Source organism: Erigeron canadensis, chromosome 1, assembly GCF_010389155.1.
Source record: "Erigeron canadensis isolate Cc75 chromosome 1, C_canadensis_v1, whole genome shotgun sequence".
In the NCBI taxonomy this organism is placed as follows: Eukaryota; Viridiplantae; Streptophyta; class Magnoliopsida; order Asterales; family Asteraceae; genus Erigeron; species Erigeron canadensis.
The window spans coordinates 24,038,327-24,054,967 of NC_057761.1; the positions used below are offsets into that span (position 1 = coordinate 24,038,327).

At 32.9% G+C, this 16,641-nt stretch overlaps 1 protein-coding gene across 1 annotated transcript; it reads right to left on the reverse strand.

Moving 5' to 3' along the window:
- Positions 1-2,596: 2,596 nt before the first annotated feature.
- LOC122587705 lies at positions 2,597-3,343 on the reverse strand. Its single transcript, XM_043759871.1, has one exon. It carries the CDS (start codon positions 3,341-3,343, stop codon positions 2,597-2,599), a length of 747 nt encoding a protein of 248 aa, XP_043615806.1.
- Positions 3,344-16,641: the final 13,298 nt, after the last annotated feature.

Below are 16,641 nucleotides of genomic sequence, written 5' to 3' on the forward strand. Positions count from 1 at the left end.
CAACCCAATAGTTTGTTAGTTGGAATGTGATAGTGAGATATGTTTCGTTTCATTTGAGCGGTGCTTAGTCGTGTTTTATCGAGGCTTGAGAATCATTTGAGTATTCACAAACATTTCAGTTTTCACTTAAGATTAAAACTGCCTAATCATTTTAATTGTTTTCAACTTAATGGTTTAGCTTCTTTTCGTTAATTGTCACGTTTTTCATGCTTGTGTACCGAAAGGATAATTGATTTTGAAAGATGGATTTGCTTGAGGGCAAACAAAGCTTAAGTTGAGGAGATTTGATAAGTCATAATTGGATATATATTAAATGGTCTAAAATGATTATATAGATTAATTTTCTATTAGAATAGACTTACATTTATATATGTTATGTGTATTTCAGGTTTGAACTAAAATGATGAAATATGGCTTAAAATGGTGATAAGTGGATCAAAAGTCGATAGATGACATACAAGTCTTTGAAGTATAAACCATGTACAATCATAGTGAAAAACTAATTCCATGGTTCCTGGTGGTTTATGAGAATTCAAGACAACAAAATACCAAAGATATAATTAATCATTCACTATTTGGGATCATATTTCTTAATGGGCTACATCACATGAAAGACTAAAGCTTAAGCCCACTTCAAAGTTTGTTTAAGGCGACTGGACATCAACAAAGAAAGGGCCCAATTCAATTTTAGTAATTCATTATGGTTGTTTTGGTTTTGTCGGTGGGACGTGGAATGTACGTAGAAAACAAGAAAGCTAGCCTATATATATATATATTTTATTTTATGCACTCCTGAAGGGGGGGTCGACAAGTGCCAGGTCTTTTCATTAAATTCGAAGAGGGATTTTATTCGAGAGATCGCATATTAATTCGTAGCAATTAATTACGGAGGGTTTTAAAGTTCGCAACAACTCATTATTGAAGGAGTCGACATATATCACATATTCTAAGTCTGACACATATTTGTAAGCGAACAAAAAGAAAGAGCGGACGAACACAAGCAACTTATTCGACATCACCATGCAACAACGAATTTCTACATCAAACCGTGGTGACTTGAAGATGACTATGTCCGGCTAAGGTTTTTGCAATCTCTCCCGATGAACAATTGTTAGTTAATTTTATTTGATGAACTTTACTTTCAGTCTAGTAAACATTGTTCTTTTTAGATTATAATTCGTATGACTGATTGAGTATTTATTCACTTTTATTTGATTTGGATTTTCGTAAGACAACTTATTGCGAGTTAATGATTTATGCCGAGTCCACCTAGTTTAGGGATTAAGACAGACCATATAATTAACATAGGTTGTGCCCAAAACTATTCTTGTCAAGTAATAAAATTATGTCTATGTAATTTAGAATAAATAGTCGGTAAAGTTTATTAAGTAAATTAACGCAACTTTTGGGATTCGGGAGTGATGCACTTTTTATTATTGTTTAGAAGTTCTCTTTTTAATTGTCTTGTTTTATTAGTTAAGTCTAGTTAATTAATTTTATCTTTGCTTTAGTTAATTAAAATTACTTTTAGTATTGTCTTTAAAATTCACATAAATTGTTAAAACTTGACTATAACCACAGACGCCCCTCGTGGGAACGATACCCACTTACCCTATCTAGTATAAAGTATTTAGGTTTATTTTTGATTGATACTTCGACGTCGATCATGCTACGTCATGGAACTTGGACGGTGGAAGGAATTCCTTTTCCACATGGATGTGTCTGATAGTTCTTCTAATAACGACTAATCGTTTTTTAATCTAGCTAGCATATATGGAACTATATATTTTGGAAGTATGTTTATTTTGAAACTATGTATTTTGGGAATGTTAATGTCATTTCTATATCCCTCAAACACCATTCAATTATCCAAAAAAATGGGTGTATAAAAATGCAAAATCACCATTTAAAGTCATTTGTTTTTTCTCAAATGCTCTGGTAACAAACTATTAACATCCAACACTTTTAGTGACACGCTTCTGAAATCCAACATTCTGTGACCATCTAGGTGCGCACTAACTAACCACGTATTTGACTTTGGCCCGTCTATGAATCCTTTCTAGAGTAATGATGACTAACTTCCTTTGTTCTACTGATGTTAAAATTCCTTTATATATTGAATTTGGGTCAAACGGAGTTAGCTCTCTAAATGAACAATTGACCTAAAAAATATGTTATATCTCTTAGTTTTCATTTTTCATTCCATCGTTGTTGGGTTTAATCTTACTATGATGAACATAATCACAGGTAATATATGAATATACTTTCTATTAGATCGTAACTTGCAATATTTGTTCACACAAAATTACATACGTTCGACCCCTATATATACAAACCAAACAGACTCCATGAAAGGTTGTGTTGTTTCCAAACCGGTGCCTATTCCCCAATATGTGACAATAACTGACTAATAACCGACACCCCTTCTTGCTTGTGTCTATTGCTAAGAGTCATACCCTTTATTTATTTACATAATACATACTAGACTTTCTAACTTAACATATCTAAACCAAAGATTTGATTTAATGTTCAATACTCCCCCTTAAACTAAACTTTGGTTTAAGGCAGGTCTTCAATCTTGCTTGGATCTTGCTTTTTACAGCAAGGTTGAATCTTCATCGGAGTGATAAACGAGGTGTGATACTTCATTCTTGTCTTTCTCCTTCCATTTGGTACATTCGTAAGCAAGGTGACCAAATTCACCACAATTATAGCATCTCATTTTATTCTTGCCTTGTTCTCCTTGCTTCGTATCTCTTCCTCGTCCCTTTCCTACTTTGTTAAAGTTTCTCCCTCTTCCTTGATTGCTTGAACTTGCCATCAAAAGTTTGTCTTGATAATTTTCTTCATGTTCGTCTTGACTTTTGAGTCGTTCTTCAAAAGCAATTAGTTTTCCAACGGCTTCTTCAAACAACATTTTGTCCAAATCTTCACATTGTTCAATAGACGCCACGATAGGTAGAAACTTCTTTGGAACAGAGTTAAGTAGTTTCCTTACTAGCACCTTATCTTTCAAAGTTTCACCAAGGCCCTTAAACTTGGCTTTTATACTACTTAACTTTCCTTCATAATCGCTTACTTTTTCATTTGCCTTCATCCTTAGCGTCTCTAGTTCAATCCTCAAGGTTTGCAGTCGTGCCTTTTGAACTAGATCCGCACCCAGATACTTGACTTTGATCGAATCCCATACTTCCTTTGCACTTTCGTATTGTGCAACTTGCGTTAAGACATCTTGTGGCAATGTTTGAAAGACCATTGCCTTGGTTATATTTTCTTTCTTCTCATCCACATTATCTTCGGTACTGATTTCAAACAAACCATGAGCCTTTAAGATTGTTTCCATCATGATTGCCCATGTTGTGTAGTTTGTTTTGGTCAGTTTCGGGCATTGAAGTGCTATGTTTTGCTCTCGAGTTGGTGTAGATGATTCTCCCGTTGTTATGCTTGTTGCCTTCTTACTTTATTTCTTTCTTACTTGTGATCGTACGGTCGATTCTTACTTGCTTTGAAACTCGAAAGTTTCTCTTACTTTGATCAAAGTTGGTCTTTCTTACTTACTGTGAAACATTAAAGTGTCTCTTTGACCAAAAATGATCTTTCTTACTTACTTTGCAACACTAGCGTTTTTTTCTAATGTACTTTGAAAATACTAGAGTTTGCACTTACTTACTTACTTTGGAAACACTAACGTTTTTCTTACTTACTTACTTTGGAAACATTAGAGTTTTCTTACTTACTTTGAAACGCGAAGGTTTCGTCAAACAATAGGTTCCTAAAAACGATAAGTTTCTTCTAACTGTGAACCACAAGGGTTCGATCTTACTTCTTACTTTTTGAACCACGAAGGTTCGGTCTTACTTCTTACTTTGTGAACCACGAAGGTTCGGTCTTACTTCTAGTTTTGTATATTCCTAATTTAAAGGAATGATTTTCTTCCCTTAAATAAAAATTATAGAATAACTTTAATCTTACTCTCTTACTTTTTGACTAAGCCCAAGCAATTGGATGTTATAAGAAAAAAATAATTTTTAAATAAATCTCCTTTTATTAAGGATAACTTAATTAGTAAAATCCTTCAAACTTATATAATTAAGAATGAGTTTGAGTAAAGGAAGACTTATTCAATATTGTGGTATGTCCTTTTGGTGGCAGTAACAAACGTGTCCCTTCTTATTCTTTTGACTTTCTGGTTCTTACAAAAATTAGGGCAATTTAATACCGGGGGGTGTTATTTGTACCCAAAAGTCAATTCATTTTTCAATTTAAATATAATTTCTGACAACTTTTACTTTGGCAGGTTATTTTACTTTTTCAATTTTATTAAACATAAAATATTTTATTATCTTTTTAATTTATTTTTCTATATACTTGTTAAAAAATATAATTACAATCTTGAAACAATAAAATACAGTTTGAGACTTGAGAGATGACTTCAAAATTTTTAACAGCCTAAGTTTTATACCAATCCCTTTAGTCAAATTATTGAAAACATAATTTTGTTAAAAAGAGATTTAATTTAATTGAAATCTTGAAACAATACAATACAGTTAGTAAAAAGAATTAAATACAAAGATTAACCAACAAATAAAATACACTATAAATAATGAATTACAACTATTATTTCTACAGAACAAATTAATAGTAACAATTCTGGCAAGCATAAATTTCCCGGCGAAATTTCGGCAAACATACTTTTTCCGGCAAAAACGTAAAGAAACATAAATTTTCCGGTGCAAATTCCGCCAGAAAATTCCGGCAAGCATCTATTCCCAACGATATAAAACTTGATCCTTATATATATTTATCTAAATACATATATTCATATATGTAATAAACTTACTAAAAATCGGCCGCCCCTTGTGACAACCTCTGGCCGCCCCCTGTGACCACCTCCAACCGCCACTATCAATTCTGAAAAACCAGCGACCACCACCATCCACAGCCACTTTCATCAACCATCACCGACCACCGCCACTTTCATCAACCACCACCGACCACCGCCATTTTCATCAACCACCACCAACCACTGCCTGTTTCAGATCTAAACCGCCGCCATCTTCAACAACCACCCCGTTTCAGATCTAAACTGCCGCCATCTTCAGCAACCACCCCGTTTCAGATCTAAACCGCCGCCATCTTCAGCAACCACCACCAACAACCGCCGCTTTCAGATCTAAACCACAGCCAAGACCAACCGCCAGTTTACGAATCTAAAATTAATCACCACCAACCGCCGGATGGAGGATTAAAAAGAGGGGCGGCAGTGGTTAGAGAAGAGAGAGGGTGGTGGCCATTGAAAAAGAAATAACAGGATGTTTTTTGGGGGGAGGGAGGAGAGACGTCTGGTTTATTAAAGATGGAGGATTTTTTTGAGGATGTTTTTTGAGAATGGAGGATGTTTTTTGAGAATGGGGAATATCTATTTTTAAGGGATATGGGAAGGTTGGGAGGTGTGAAGGGATGTAAACTGATTTTTAAATCGTCATTTTAGTAAACTGATTTTTTTTTTTTTTTTTGTCAAACTCATTTTGTAGTAAATTGATTTTTATATGTCATGTTACTCTAAATATGGACATATATTTTATACGTCATTTTTTACTCATTTTTAGTAAACTGATTTTTATATGTCAAACTCATTTTTTAGCATCCATTTTTTACTCTAAATATGGACACATTTTTGATATGTCATTTTTAGAGTCGCTTTTTAGGGGTTAAACTTTTATTAATTATTTTTAAGGGCTAAACTTTTTTTTATAAAATTATACTATTGTTATAATTTTTACAATAAGTTATATTATATTGTTTTTTTTCCAGATGTTTGATTCTACCGAATATGACTCGAGCAGTGAAGATGATTTTTTTATGAGAACACCCGAATTTGTCACTAATGAGGTATAACTTTTATAAAAAACTTTTATTATTTTATGTTTTAGTTTTGTTTGTAAATTTATTATTATTATATGCATTTATTATCATTATTTTCATATGTTTATATTAAAATTTTATTATTAAATGCATTTGTTATAATAATAACTGTTTTAAAGTTTATTATATTTTATTTAAAATGTAATTTTTATTATTTTTAAAATTCTCAAAATTTAAAAGTAACACGTATAACTCGTTTGTAGGTGTTCGGATCTCGTGAAGAATTAGTCGATTGGGTACAAAAGTTGGCATACTCAATTGGTGTTGTCATCGTAACAAAAGGTCAAATCCAAGACCTTGTGGTTTCGTGTATAGGGTTGTACTCAAATGTCAACGTGGCGGCAAATAACAATATAAGGATTCAAGTAAAGATACTGGCACCAGGAAAACTAATTGTCCATTCGAATTAGAAGGAAGATATTCAGATGAATATGATTGTTGGATTTTAAGGGTGATATGTGATGAACACAACCATCGACCTATATTGTTTATGGAGGGTCATCCATATGCAAAGCGACTTTCCGCGGATGAATTTAATTATGTTGCAGATTTAACAAGGATGCATGTGCCACCACGTAATATTCTATCGCTACTTAAGAAGCGAAATTTAAGTAATGCGTCTACTCCCAGGACTATTTACAACGCACGCAATAAAATTCGCATGGTTGAGTATGGTGGAAAATCTCAAATGCAGGTTCTCATGTCCCTATTGCATTCTAACAATTATGTATACGAATTTACTACAACTGAGTCAAATGAGTTGGATAATTTATTTTTCATTCATCCAACATCATTTGATATTTGGCTTGCATTTCCACATGTGTTGATTATCGATGCCACGTACAAAACGAACCCTTATAATATGCCTTTCGTTGAGATTGTTGGCGTAACTTCAACCAGCAATACATTTTCAATAGCTTTTGCTTTTATCCATAGCGAAAAGACAACTAACTATAAATGGGTCTTAGATTGTCTAAAGCTGACACTAGACGAGTGCATGGTCCCACGGGTTATAGTTACAGATAAGGAGATGGCACTAGTGAATGCATGCAATGAAGTTTTTCCCGATGCCGCTCAGTTACTTTGCAGGTACCACATTATTTTATTTAGTTTTATTAGTTTTATTTATTTATTTTAATATACTTACTAAAATAAAATTTAAATTTACTTTATAAGTGGCATATTGAGCAGAATATAATTGGAAGGTGTAGGCAATCTTTTAAGTCATTACATGATTGGGAAGAATTTTTTTCGTTATGGAAGCTACTAATAAAATCTACAACGTTGGAATCCTACACACACAATTATGACAAACTTGAGTCATTGTTGATCAACTATCCACGTATGTCTACTATTTTTATATTTCTATTTCATATATATGATTTATTTATATATACATAATATATATATATATATATATATATCTTACAAGTTTACTTTGAATTTCAGGTGTTTTAAATTATATAAATAAAAGTTGGTTAAACAAATATAAGGAAATGTTTGTGTCTGTTTGGATTGATCAACATCTCAACTTTGGAAATAACACAACTAACAAGGTAGAGAGCCAACATGCAAAGCTAAAGATATATATGGACAAGAATGCAAAATGTAGTTTGGATAGACTTCTAGGTTGTATTGACGAAATTGTGAAGTCGCAACTAACATTAATCAAAGAAAGCTTGGAAAATAGTAGAGTCGTTCGCATTCATAAGCATAATCTTCGATGTTTCAAACTATTGCGTGGTTTTGTTTCAAATGAAGCTCTCAAAATAGTTCTTGAGGATCGTAAGCGATGGAAGGATCATAAGGGAGACTGTGGTTGTCGACTTCGCACTGCTTATGGGTTACCATGTGCGTGCGAACTTTCCATGCATATAAGTTCACGTAAGTACTCTCATTTACATGCAATTTATTGTTTTAAACTAATTATTACAAAATTTTAAATGAAGTAATACTTAATTATATATAAATATAGGTCAATATATTACTTTGGATTCGATTGACATTTTTTTGGAGGAAGCTAGATCTTTCACCATCATCTACGCAAAAAGACGATGTTAACTATGATGATGTACTGCAACATTTTAAAGAAAACTACAACAAGCAGTTCAAAGTTGGGAAAAAAAGTTGGTTAAGAAAGTTGATGAATATTTTCAATCCAGATACAACTGACATTCGGGAACCTCGAGTTCAAAATAAAACTCGTGGACGACCAAAGAAATCGCAACAAAAAAAACGTACCGAGTTTTGTTCAACGATATTTAGTTGTTCAACCATGCCCGATTTTGTTGAGCCGATTAGGGAGCCTGCCAGACAAAGTACATTTGAATTTGACTTGAACAAGGAGCCAAATATAGATTTGAATGAGGTCCCATATGAGTTTCAGGGTCCACACATGTTGGACTTAAATAAAGCGTCACTGAAGTGTGGTTCAAATTTAATGGACGATATTCCACAAGTATTTCATCCATACATTACGAATATACAAAATGTTTTCGGTGATGGAAACTGTGGATATCGAGCATTAGTTGTTGGTCTTGGACTTAATGAAGACAATTTTTATGAGTACATTCGGCAACAAATGAGAGAAGAGTTGCAAAATCGATATGATTTATACTCGAGGATTTTCGTTATCGACATAAATTCAATGTATCAAGACCTGTGTTTCTTTGGTTCCCCTTGTCCACCGGAACATTGGATGAAAATGCCCGAGGCAGGTGTTTTAATTGCTAATAAGTTTGGTGTGATCGTCCATTCTTTAGACAAGAGAGGCAGTACGACGATTTTTCCGTTTTGGTGTGGTCCGGAAGATGTTCAACATCACAGACCTCTTACAATTGCCCTTGTAAATGGAGAATCACATTTTGTCATGGTGGGGTTACAAGGCGAGTACCCAATGCCCGTTATCACGCCATATTGGACATTTCACCATGGCCCGTGTGCAGCCGGATGGGAAATCATGTATAGGTCGCGTCTAGATCTATATATCAGTCTTTGTCGTCGTGAGAGTGGTGTTATTAATATATTTGATTAATTAAGTTAATGTTTTTGTACTTTTATTATTTTATTACTAGAAATTTAAAATAAACCTTTGCATTTTGTTAATTATTTTAGTGTTTGTACTTTTATCTTGTTATTATTAGAGATTAAAATAAACTTTACATTTTTATATTTTCATATTATCATGTTGATACATAAATTATGAAAAAAAAATGAAACATTAAAATATTAATATTGGTTAAAGATAAATAAAAACATAATCATTACTTTAAAAAAACATAATCATTACTTTTTATTATATCTAACTAAAAAATTAATAAAAGTTAATAATTATTATGAAAAGTTAGTCAAAGGTTGAATTTTGGATACAAATGATTTTTTTTATGGGTCTAATTATCAAGCCCCTTTAATACCCCCTTTTCTTCTCTGATGGCCGACACCCAAAAAGTTCAACACAAATCTCGCTTCTGTAAGACACAGTCACGAAATCTTTCTTCTTTCTCCTTTCTTCGATTTGTCAAAACAGCCCAAATCCGTCAATGATTTCTTTCTTCTTTCTCTTACTGATCGGATGACGGTTTTGTGGTAGTGATGTTTATGATAATAATTTCGTTCGGGTTTTCGGAGATGGTTGCGATTCCTGATTTAGAGAAACGTGCAATTCCCTTTAAATCGAATCTGGCTCTCATACCAAATGTTGGATTTAATCTTACTATGATGGACAAAATCACAGGTAATATATGAATATACTTTCTATTAGATCGTAACTTGCAATATTTGTTCACACGAAATTACATACGTTCGACCCCTATATATACAAACCAAACAAACACCATAAAAATTTTCTTAGCAACGAATACGTTTTGAACCCTTTCGAGTGAGAGCTCAGGAATATGATTCCCAGAGATAATTTCAATCTCAAGAAGGCAACTCATCTCCTTAGCAAGAAAGGTTGTGTTGTTTCCAAACCGGTGCCTATTCCCTAATATCTGACAATAACCGACTAATAACCGACACCCCTTTGATGAATGGGCGTGTCTCTTGCTTGTGTCTATTGCTAAGAGTCATACCCTTTATTTATTTACTAAATACATACTAGACTTTCTAACTTAATGTATCTAAACCAAAGATTTGGTTTAACGTTCAATAATCGTTTGTACAGAGATAGGAAGGACAAATGCAGTCAGATACACTAAGATGATACAGAACTCCTTTGAATGCTGCAATAAAGATTAGCAGATGACAGAGCTTCCTTAACTTCATTTTTATCAAATTATTCCTATCCCGTGTTACAGAGTTGCAAAGCCATGAGAATCTGAGATAACTTTATATCGCCATAAGAATTAAACATTTAGTCTCATAATCCGAGAGAAGATGACATATAGACTGGCAAGGAGAGTTCATCACAAAAACAATTCTGACTGCTGACTGATCTGATAGCAGATTAGAACAGAGTACTGCAATTATGTTCTGGCAATCCAAAAAGGGAAATCACTAGTGAAGAAGATATGCAGAATTGATAACGGACATTATATTAGCTGAAAACGAATACAATCATAAAGGAACAAATGATCTAAATCCTCCAACACAACGAGATATTAGACTATTGACCCGACAAACCGATATTAAGATCATGTAACATATTTCAGGGGCGATTGATCCAAATAAATAAAAACAGCAATTAAGCAAATTAAATCTTCTTCCCTGCTGACATCAAATTCTTCTTAAGCATTTTCTTTTCCCTTTTTTGGTCATCAGATTGATAGTTACTTTGTTGCCTCCTCCATCAGATACCTTTTATGTTTCTCAACTCTTTTGTCATCAGATTTGTCGACTTCTCAATCTTCATCAGATACCTTTTATGTTTCTTAAGCAAATCTCTCCTCGCTTCGTCCTCGAGTATGTTTTCACCTGTATGGTCAGCTTCAACTTTAAGGATATCTTTGTCCTCTACAAAGGCTTTTCCAAAATGCGACGATACTTCATAATCTCATAGAGGTGGAGCGTGAAGCCCCTGTTGCATTTGTTGTTTAGTATATGAACTGATCGACCATTGACGAAAAGAATGAAAATGTGTATGGATTCTTCCAAGATTCTTCGTATACATTCTCGGCCTCCTTTCCATTCATTTCCCCTATCATCGCTCTTCAACAACAACAGCCTCAATTCGTTAATAATAATAATAATAATAATAGAGTGATTGAACCGAGATGAATTGCAAAAACAAAACATTATTATCAATCTATATATAGTAGTCGTATATATAGAAATTACTACAATAATACTAGCTAGATACTCACAATTCTTCCTTGTTCAAGTATGTAGAACAGCCACCGGCCATTTCGTATTCTTTCTTCCCTTAAGAATCTTACATTATCGTTAAGTCTACAGAGAAACAAACAAACACTGATATAGAGTAACTGTACTTGAAACAAATATTGTACAACTAAAACTAATTTGAATTATGAAAGTGATAGAAGGAAAGGACGAATAGACTCTCACTCTTGGATAGCGAAGATCGCCGCTGTTATGCACACAAGTCTGCAATCAATTCAAAATTCATAACCCCCACAACAATTAGAATTAGGCAAGCATGCTTACATTCAAAAGAAGAAATTATAGGGGCAAGGCTAACTTTTCATGAATAGTTAGAGTTGAAAACTGATCAGTCTCCATTTTCTCTATTATTTGAATGAACAACCCCACATGGATTTTTTTTTCCCCTGCTACAACCATGCAACAAATCAATTTGTTAATAATCATAAAAAAAAAAAAAAATTGTATTATTTGGGGGTGTTATTACTTTGTGCGAAACTTGGCATGACGAGCTAGATAAAGCATATCTTGGTGAACTTGTTTTATATCTTTCACCAGCCGTCTCCGGTGTCCCTTCATATCAAGTTTTGATGATTTCTTTTGCAATTAAGCTACAATCAATCAATCAAATTGTTTTCGAGATTAATATTAACAACAACAACAATAACAATTCGGAGGGAATTGAACTACAAAAACAAAGAGAAAAAATATTAGTTGATGTCAGAATGAGTGGCGCTATTTTTAAGTTCACGCACCCCTGTATATACTGATAGCATATCTTTCATCAGCCGGTACAAGTCCTTTTCGTCTGTACGTAAACTGTATTTATCTCGTTCTTCAGTACTTTCATATCTCCCATGAGATGAACGTTGGATCCTTCATTTTGCAACCTAAATTCAATCAATCGATTTGTTAAAAAAAATTTTATATACATATACATATATATATATATATATATATATGAAAATGGAGTATGTAGCTGTTAGATACCCAAGTTTTGGTGTAGAACCCCTCATATACCAATATTTTAATATATATATATATATATACATGCTTGGGCCTCATGCTTTTCATGGATTAAAAAAAACATGTGAGGGGTTCTAAACCCAAGTTGGGTATCTAACAGCCACATACTCCATACCCTCATATATATATATATAGGGTAGAGATCCAGAAAGAAGGTTCTTAAGGAGTGAAGGGACAGAAGGTTCGTTTTTTATTTTTTTTAGCTTGTTTTTTTGATTATTTTTCTTTTTCTCACTTTTTTTAATTAATTCAATCCATATAAAAATTTAAAAAAATATATAAAAATAAAAAATTTCTAACCCGAGTTAGTGAGTTATATATGTAAGGGTACGGTACGGGTTTTGCCCTTAAGGATATTAATAAGGAGTAGCTGGTGGGAGTGATTGGTCATAGAGGGTGATAAGTCATAGGGGTGATCGGTGATGTGGTGATCTACCTAACGGGCTTCGCCCTTAGCTATTATGGCTCCGCCATAAACCGAGAGGCTTCGCCTATAGCTTACGGGCTACGCCCTTTGAAAAAAAAAAAAAAATTTTTTTAAATTTTAAAATTTTTATATGGAATAAGTTAATTAAAGAGAGAATGAAAAAAAGTGGAAAAAAGGAAAAATGTTTAAAAAACAAGTTTAAAAAAATCAAAAACTAATCTTCTCACCCTTCTCTCCTTAAGGTACCTTCTCATTTGATCTCTATCCTATATATATATATATAATCAAATACCATGAGCCGATGGTACTAGGTATTCCAACCTAGCTAATGCCGTCTGGAAATTATCAAAATCCATCTATACCCGATGACGACGACATTAATTAGTACTCGTATAAAAAAATAATTATACCTCTAATATAACAACAACAATTGAGATGAAAGTATTACTATCTGTGTTTGGAGCCAACTGACATTGATATACAAAAAAAAAAAAAAACACAAAAACTAACCGACTTCGTGAAAAGGTATGCTGGCGGGACAAATAGAGACACAAACACTGAATAAATACACCGTAAAGAAAGAAACCGGGTATCATTATATATTAGGTAAATTACACTTTTAATCCTTGAAGTTGACGTATATTAGGTAAATTATACTTTTAATCCTTGAAGCTCGACCCCAGTCCCCTTGGACCCCGCTCCCAGGGACGCTGCCCTCGGACCCAGTACCTTAGGTCATAATAAATTCAAATAGGCGTGCACTTCGCACCTCCAATCCTATATGATGTATTATTATGACGTCACTGATCAAACAAGTTAAACCCAATTACACTAAAATATATCCAACATGGCTAACTTTTGCTTATAAGTTGCTTGTCTTTCCATAATCAATCAATTAATCATCAAACCAGATTTATCTCGAGAGATGATGGTCTGTTTTTCTTCTTCTCCTTTTCCGAGTAAGGAAAAGAGAGATTCATGATCACCACCGTCTATGATACTTCCAGTCATCTGGTCAGGATCAAAACTGATGAACTATGGTAGCTCTATAAACTTGAGTTCATCTTCAGCAACATTGACCATTAGGTGATCTTTGTGTCGTTCCTTTTCGGACATAGTGATTTGCATACCTTTTTTTTATCATTATTATCAAATTTGATCTTGAATTCGTCTTCATTAGCATATGGATCGAATTCTGAATCTAGAAGTATCCCTTCATATCTATACACAAATTGAAAAATAGCGATACCTAATACATAAAAACAACGTTTTTAGCTGTACACTACCAATTTTTAACCATACACCACCAAACATGCTTTAAGATGTTCTACAAACAACTTAAAACATGTAAAATGGTGTAAGCCTCATAAATAGTGGTATACATAATACTTGCAAGAAAGGAAGATAAAGGTGTGTGAGGTAAAAAAAAATAATAATACTATAGGTGAATTGAACTCTGGCCTTTTATCATTGAGAAATTACCGCTACTACTCTACCCACATAAGGACGACCACATATATTTGAGTACAAAGAAGATGATTTAGGATTAAATTGTTGAGATTTTCTTACCAATAATCGAAGAATGTCTTTTACAGATTTCGATATTTTATTGATGAGCGTCCTTTCTTATATCCCTTTTATCGATACATGTGATTATGTGAATAATAATAATAAATAATAAAAAATACATCTAACATATAGATATAGAGATATCGAGTTAGGGAGTCTTTTTCCACAAAGCCATCCGTAATCCGTACAATAATAGTTATCTTTCATAAATGAAAACCCGAATGTAATTAAATAATTAAAAAAATCAATTAATTTGTCTTGTCCTTCAAGAAAACTTGAATCCATATAATAAATTATTATTAAGGACTAAACATAAAACGGATCCAATTGCGCGCCACCTAGCTAGCTAGGTTCTTGGAAATCATTATTAATCTAAAATCTAATAATAATTAAAAGCGTGGGAATGGCTTGTTCTAGGTTTGTATTGACTAAACTTGTTGCTTCCACCAGATCCATCGTCGCTCCATTCCGTGGTGCAGCAATGGCAACTAACATTCGTCGTGGTTTTGCGACTACTTCCATCCGAGGTAATTACTTACTTAGGGCGGTTTTGGCATTCCGTTGTCAAAATTAATTTTGTGTTTCGGGCAAACACTTTTACTAATTATTTGTATTACGCAAATTCAATTCAAATGGGGGCAGTGGGAAGTTTTGTCCCTTGAGTAAGGTCTTCGGTTCAAGCTTCGAGCTATTCCTTGAAATTAATTACAATTAGCTATCACCGATAAGCTAACCCCTTTATTATCATCTAAAAAAATGCATCAATGTTTCAATGCTATACAAAATTGCAATTTTATGAAATTTGTTGATTAAAAATCTGATTGTTTACATTTTTATTGTTGTTACCATTTCATCGTTTCTTAAAATAATAACATTCTTAGTTAGTTGATTACAACACTATATATATTCAGGTTTTAGGTAAAATAAAACAACTATTAAAGTAAAACAAATAAAACAATAGGTCTTGCTTCATTGAAAATCATCGTGCATCAATTGCTTCGTGAATCTTCGTGCATCAATTTAATCATGATCTAAGGGTCAAGATCTTGTCTTATTTGTTTTACTTTAATACTTTACAATATAACCCCTATATATTCAACCGTTCTATTATTTGATGAATGAACATTATTGTTTTCAGATATATATGCTGAACCTATGTTAGGCCCGATGTTACGCGGTGTACCTCATACCTTGTTGTATACAACCCATTTGAGTACTCCTGGTGAAGAAGAACTATGTCCTAACCTATTATCGCTGATAAAAAGAAACAACCAAGCGCTTAAGTTTTCCGTACATCTTCCTGGAAACGAGAGGATGAGCCTTAATAAGGCCGGAATATCGATATGTCTAGATTTGGGACTGGATTATCATAATGATGGTACTTTTGATGATCAAATGGTGGAAACCAAAATTATCAGTAAAAACAAGGCGTTTTTCATCAAAGGGTACGTGCAGAATGACGACACCCGTAACTACTACTATGCCAGGATTAATTTACCTGATCTGACCGACGAATTGTCTGACTCTATCAAAACAAAGATTAAAGATGGATTTATGAATGTAACCATTCCATGGCAGATCGAACCGGCCACTTGACTCTGACTCAAGAGTGTAGATGTCACTAATTAATTATGCTTGTTCCCTTGTTATTTGCTATTTTATGATTAAGTTACTTTTAGTTGATTAACGAGATTTTAGACCCGTGTCTAACACTGGACACGGGATTTACGATATTATCAATATTAATTTTTCATATATTTAAGTCATAAAAGCTTATAATTTTGAAAATATATGGTTCCAAGTGTTATACTTTGCAAGTTGTAGTACCATAATCACAGGTTTGTCACTGTCATTATTAGTTGAGACATATTGATGAAATTGTTTTCCGTATTCATTCCATAAGGCACATGCTATAATAATTTCTCTATCATACAATTTTTTGAAACCAGTTTTACTGATAATGTGATATTATTATGAAAGATAATTAAAATTTAAAATATAAACATACTTGTGATCCTGTAGTTGACATTCAAGTATATGTATTTGATCATGATACGGGTCTATAACACGAATAGCTTTAATTCCAATCATCTGTTCTATGATAATTAGATAACAATTATGATTGTTTTCATATTCTTTGATAACAATTAGGACTTTTGATTTGAGTGATCATTGTAACTTTAAACATTAATACACAAAGTTAATATATAAAAAAGGATAAAACTATGTACCTTTTTTATTAAGAAATTATGTTGAAATTTTTTAAATAATTATAAATTTTAAAAAATTCTTTCAAGTTGATGGCTAAAAATAAATATGAATTAAGTATTCAGGGCTAAAAAGTGTAAATTATTGATGGAAAACAAAAAAGTGTAATA

Coding starts and splice junctions, on each gene's coding strand:
- LOC122587705 (XM_043759871.1), bottom strand. CDS start 3,343: ATGGAAACAATCTTAAAGGCTCATGGTTTGTTTGAAATCAGTACCGAA.